The 5903-nt window shown below is 50.9% G+C and overlaps 1 protein-coding gene across 1 annotated transcript; it reads right to left on the minus strand.

Annotated features, from left to right (window-relative positions):
• Positions 1-1155: 1155 nt before the first annotated feature.
• Positions 1156-3651, minus strand: mkrn2os.2 (MKRN2 opposite strand, tandem duplicate 2). The gene is made up of 4 exons (XM_030052482.1): positions 3370-3651; positions 2868-2917; positions 1896-2064; positions 1156-1393 (listed from the first exon to the last, which is right to left on the minus strand). Exons 1-4 carry the CDS (start codon positions 3582-3584, stop codon positions 1156-1158), a joined length of 672 nt encoding a protein of 223 aa, XP_029908342.1. The 5' UTR covers positions 3585-3651.
• Between the last annotated feature and the right edge of the window lie 2252 nt (positions 3652-5903).

The following is a 5903-nucleotide window of genomic DNA, read 5'->3' on the forward strand; positions in this document are numbered from 1 at the left end:
ATCAGAAAGCAGTCTAAACTATCCATGTGAGGACTTGGCATTTCACCCATAATGCATCATTTTTGTATCCAGTACTCACCATGCCCTGCCTTCAACCTGCAATGAATAAAGTTTTACCCACAATCCTCCACGGTAAACTCATATTCCACAAACAGCAGACCAAAAAAAAAACTCTGTAATTTTATAATTTTCCAACAAAATGACATCAGACGTCCAGGCGAAGCGACAGTTTTCCTGTTGGATGGGTTTAACATGAAGGATTGTGGGTAAAATTTTCTTTATGGGACACAGCACACCAGAGAATGTCTAACATAGCAGAGAAGTGCCACTCTCATCTAACTTCGGGTTCTCTGTCCATGAGAGGGCGCTCACGGGCGAGTGCAGAATGAATGGGAGTCTGTGGGGACACACCCCTAAAAATCCACTTTTTTTGAATCCTGTTTTCAAAAGGGGGGGCTAAAAAATACACTCAGCTGAATATTGGATTTTTTAAGTTCACCTATCTGTTCTAAAAAGCCGTTCAAAAAGTGTGATGACGTCACACATTGAGAGGTGCTGCTTTACGGTGATTTCCAGAGCCCGTCTCCACAGAGCAGACGGAGACACTCAGAGAGCCCGTCTGTGCTATATTAGACATTCTCTGTACACACAAATATCAACTTTGATGGAAAAGTCCTCCTTAAGAGTGGGGTTTCCCGTTTCTCTTGGTCTTCAGGTGACATCAGGTGGGATCCCTCGTCGTAAACAGCCGCAAGTCCCTCACTGACCAATCAGCATTCATTAGCAAATGCTAGCGTGTTATGGCCAACAACAGCCCAAACTGTAGGAAACTGAAAGGATACAAGTTCTCTAATTTCACTTTTAACCTATAATCCATACTGGACTTTCAGAAACTACAACAGTATTTGCGATTTTTCAACCATAAACAGGAGTAAGAGACAGATTTAGCCGTTTAGCTCCATAGAGCCCCATTCATTCTGCACTCGCCCGCCATCACCCCCAGTGGAATTACGGTGGAACTGCAACCAAGTTTGATACAACGGGGGTTAATGGAGAGTGGCAGGGCTCGTCGTAGACGGGCTCTGAGCACACGCAGAGTGTGAAGCAATGCATTATGGGTGACGCTGAGTTCCGGGCTGAGGAGGGGGCGGGGCATCAGGGTCCCGGTGGCGCCGCCTCCTCCTCGCCGCCGCCCCCCCGCTCCACCATGTAGAACTGCTGCTGCCGGAGGCGGCGGCTCAGCGCCGAGAACTTCCACACCCGCCGGAGGCGCGGCAGGATGAAGCTCTGCGTGAACTGATCCCTGCTCACGTGGCTCCGCCCCTCCGTCGCCAAAACACGGTTTATGAACGCCAGACAGAAACTGAAGCAGTTATTACTGTCCTCATCGAACCTGCAGACAGACAGGTCAGACAGACAGACGGGTCAGTCAGACAGGTCAGACAGACAGACGGGTCAGTCAGACAGGTCAGACAGACAGGCAGTCAGGCAGACAGATGGGTCAGACAGTCAGACAGACAGACAGACAGTCAGTCAGACAAATGGGTCAGTCAGTCAGACAGACGGGTCAGTCAGACAGGTCAGACAGACAGGCAGTCAGGCAGACAGATGGGTCAGTCAGTCAGACAGACAGACAGACAGTCAGACAGTTAGACAGACAGTCAGTCAGGCAGACAGATGGGTCAGACAGTCAGACAGACAGACAGACAGTCAGTCAGACAAATGGGTCAGTCAGTCAGACAGACAGACAGGTCAGACAGACAGACGGGTCAGTCAGACAGGTCAGACAGACAGGCAGTCAGGAAGACAGATGGGTCAGACAGTTAGACAGACAGTCAGTCAGACAGTCAGTCAGACAGTCAGTCAGGCAGACAGTCAGGCAGACAGACAGGTACCTGTGCCAGGCCGGGTCCCACATGGGGGCGTCAGAGAACTGGTCCAGGTACTGGTCCCACTGGGCCAGCAGGCTGAAGGTGTCGGGCCGGACCAGCGGGACGCTGACGCAGCGCTCCCAGCCGCTCTGCTCGCGCCGCACGCCGACCCGGGTGTAGTTATACACCACCCCTGCACACACACACACACACACACACACACACACACACACACACACACACACAGGGTCAGCGCAGGAGAACGTCAGACTGGAGAACGTTCTAGTAGAACGTCCTCAGATTCATCTCATTTCCTTCAGAAACATCAGAAAAACAAAAGAAATGAAGCAAAAATCAGCAAGAAATCAAATGAATAAAAAGTCAAAGTAATAAAATGAAAAAGACGTGAAAATGAGCAAAAATACAGAAAATTAAACAAAACAAAACAAGAAAATGAAAGGAAATATTTTTTCCTGTAACATCATTTTAAAATATTGTAATATTTAAATATATCAGGTTTATGAAAATTCTTCCCTTTTTCATTTTTCAAGAACTCGTCTTTCTTTTCCTTTTTCTAATTTCCAGCTCATTTTCACTCGTTTTCTTCTCTTCTGCTCGTTAAGCTGCTCCTGTTTTTCACCTTTCAGCGAAGATACAGCCGCCGTCAGACCTGTCTGTCTGTCTACCTGTCTGTGTGTCTGTCTGTCTACCTGTCTGCCTGTCTGTGTGTCAGTCTGTCTACCTGACCTGTCTGTCTGCCTGTGTGTCAGTCTGTCTACCTGACCTGTCTGTCTGCCTGTCTGTCTGCCTGTCTAGTGCTAGCTGTGCAGAAACACTACTCCCTGACCACAGACACAGAGAACAGTAGGAGTGAGACATCCGGCTTCCCTCCTATCTCTGCTGGCAGCTGCACATGCTCAGTAGAGATCAGGGGGTGCGGCTTGGCACACCTGTCCCTCAGCGTAACCTGGCTGTGACCTTTGACCCCTGTCCTACCTTTGGTGTTGGAAATGCCCGTGTGCAGGTCGGCCGTCCCGTCGAAGACCCTGGAAAACAAACAGCATGAGGGATCAGACAGGACGCAGCGCGGCGCGGCGCGGCGCCCCCCGGAGGTCAGGACAGCGCGGCGCCCCCTGGAGGCCAGGACAGGGCTCCTCCTGTGGCGGCCATGTTGGACCTCAACAACTCACTTCTCTAGAAAAGGAGCTAATGCTAGTTAGCTAACCACCAGCCGGACCCGCCAGCGCCCCCCTGTGGGGAGAGCGAGCGCTGCAGCGAGCAGCGGGCAGTTTGCTGAGTCTCAGGTGTATTTCCTGGTTGTCAGCGAGAGGCGGAGCTAATCGGTTCAGTTTCTCTCTGACCAATCAGACGCAGCGTTTCATGCCACAGCCTCAGCGTTCCAAAAATACAACCTGCTCCCACAAACCACCCAAACAAAGCACGTGTGTGTGTGTGTGTGTGTGTGTGTGTGTGTGTGTGTGTGTGTGTGTGTGCAGACCTGCTGTGGTTCTCCTCAGCAGGAGCGAGCAGGAGGCAGCAGGAGGTCTTGTGTCCGTTGCAGAGGGGGTTGGGCAGGCTGACCGGCGCCTCCTGCAGGCGGCTCGCCCTCAGCTCCTCCCCGCAGCCCGGACACGCCTCCGGCACCGACAGGCAGAAGATCTCCTTCTGACAGTGACGCAGCCGGATGATGGACGCCGCCTCCAGCGCCTCCATCACCTCCTCCTGACTCCTCTCTCTCTCTCTCTCCTCCTGTTTGTCTCCTCTCTCTCTCTCTCTTCCTGTTGTCTCCTCTCTCTCTCTCTCTCCTCCTGTTGTCTCCTCTCTCTCTCTCTCTCTCCTCCTGTCTCCTCTCTCTCTCCTCCTGTTGTCTCCTCTCTCTCTCTCTCCTCCTGTTGTCTCCTCTCTCTCTCTCTCCTCCTGTTGTCTCCTCTCTCTCTCTCTCCTCCTGTTGTCTCCTCTCTCTCTCTCTCCTCCTGTTGTCTCCTCTCTCTCTCTCTCTCCTCCTGTTGTCTCCTCTCTCTCTCTCTCTCCTCTCCTGACTCTCTCTCCTCCCATCTCTACTTGTTTTGTCTCCTCTCTCTCTCTCCTGTTGTCTCCTCTCTCTCTCTCTCTCCTGTTGTCTCCTCTCTCTCTCTCCTCCTGTTGTCTCCTCTCTCTCTCTCCTCCTGTCTCCTCTCTCTCTCTCTCCTTGGTTCCTTCTATCTCTCTCCTCTCTCTGTCTGCTCCTCTCTCTTCCTCCCTCCTGTTGTCTCCTCTCGCTCTCTCTCTCTCTCTCTCTCTCTCTCTCTCTCTCTCTCTTTCTTTTCCTGTTGTTAGTTGATGCTCTCTTCTGGTGTCGTGTCACAGCTGGTTGCTAGGTTACAGCCAGTCACCTCCTGGCCATCTGACTTCTGATGTCAGCCTATCAGATGACAGCAGGGGCCGGTGGCGGCCTATCAGATGACAGCAGGGGCCGGTGGCGGCCTATCAGATGACAGCAGGGGCCGGTGGCGGCCTATCAGATGACAGCAGGGGCCGGTGGCGGCCTATCAGATGACAGCAGGGGCCGGTGGCAGCCTATCAGGTTGCAGGTCTCCAGTGCCAGTTTGCTACCTCAGGCCCTCTGCTGCAGGTCGTTCCCTCTCTGCCCTGTCTCTCTCTCTCTGCCCTGCCTGCCCTGTCTCTCTCTCTGCCCTGTCTCTCTCTCTGCCCTGCCTGCCCTGTCTCTCTCTCTCTGCCCTGCCTGCCCTGTCTCTCTCTCTGCCCTGTCTCTCTCTGCCCTGCCTGCCTGTCTCTCTCTCTGCTCTGCCTGCCCTGTCTCTCTCTCTGCCCTGTCTCTCTCTCTGCTCTGCCTTGCCTGTCCTCTCTCTCTTTGCTGTCACTGTGAAATAAAGCAGAAATGACAAAAAACAGGTTCTCCTCTAATTTTTTTAACATACATGTTTAATTTATTTATTGATTGATGTATTGATGTATTTTATTTTCACCAGTGATCTGATCATTTCGGCAGGTTCCTCCCTGCATGTTTTTGAAGGAAATCACGTGAATTTGCTCAGGTTTCAGAGGGTTAATTCACTACTACGTGTATATGATATGTACTGTTTGTGGTCTGCCTGTGTTTGTCCTGTAAGAGACACTGGAGGAGCAGAAGGGCTTCAACAACACACACACACACACACACACACACACACACACACACACACACAGTCCCACGTGTTTGACAGGTGAGATGGAAAAAGTGTTGACCCAGATAGAGCCGCTGTCTGTCTGCTGTGTTTGTCTCAGCAGAACATCACCTGGCATAAAGTGTCCAGCCCATATCCAGTTATTTTCAGGGTGTGGCGTCAACCAATCAGGTGCCAGCAGGCCGGCGAGCCGGACGGTCCGGGTCTCAAACGACTCCTCCATGTTGTTTACGGGTTCTGAGGACGTTTTCCACAGTTGTCAGAGATTATAATGGGCGTGTATTGCATCTTTCTAGAGTCGGTAATGTTTATGTAATATTTACTGTTAGGCGCTGTCCGTGGTGCTGAACTGTAGTTACTGTCAGTGACACACAGGCTGGCGCTGTCCGTGGTGCTGAACTGTAGTTACTGTCAGTGACACACAGGCTGGCGCTGTCCGTGGTGCTGAACTGTAGTTACTGTCAGTGACACACAGGCTGGCGCTGTCCGTGGTGCTGAACTGTAGTTACTGTCAGTGACGCACAGGCTGGCGCTGTCCGTGGTGCTGAACTGTAGTTACTGTCAGTGACACACAGGCTGGCTCTGTCCGTGGTGCTGAACTGCTTATATTTCTCGAAGTGATTCTATTTACAGTTTTTTCACAATTTAAGTTTAAAAGCCTTTGTGATTTTCAGCAGATTTTTTTTTTTTTTTTTTTTTACTGATTCTGCTTTATTGATTCTGTTTTATTGATTTATTCTGTTCACATTAATTATATTTTTTACAAGTGTTCATCAGGTTGTGTTCTTATTGTCTCTGCTGACCTTTGAACTCTGCAACACTGAAAATGAGCTTCAATGTTCCTCCGGATTTAAATAACAACAACAAT

Source organism: Myripristis murdjan, chromosome 5, assembly GCF_902150065.1.
Source record: "Myripristis murdjan chromosome 5, fMyrMur1.1, whole genome shotgun sequence".
Lineage (NCBI taxonomy): Eukaryota > Metazoa > Chordata > Actinopteri > Holocentriformes > Holocentridae > Myripristis > Myripristis murdjan.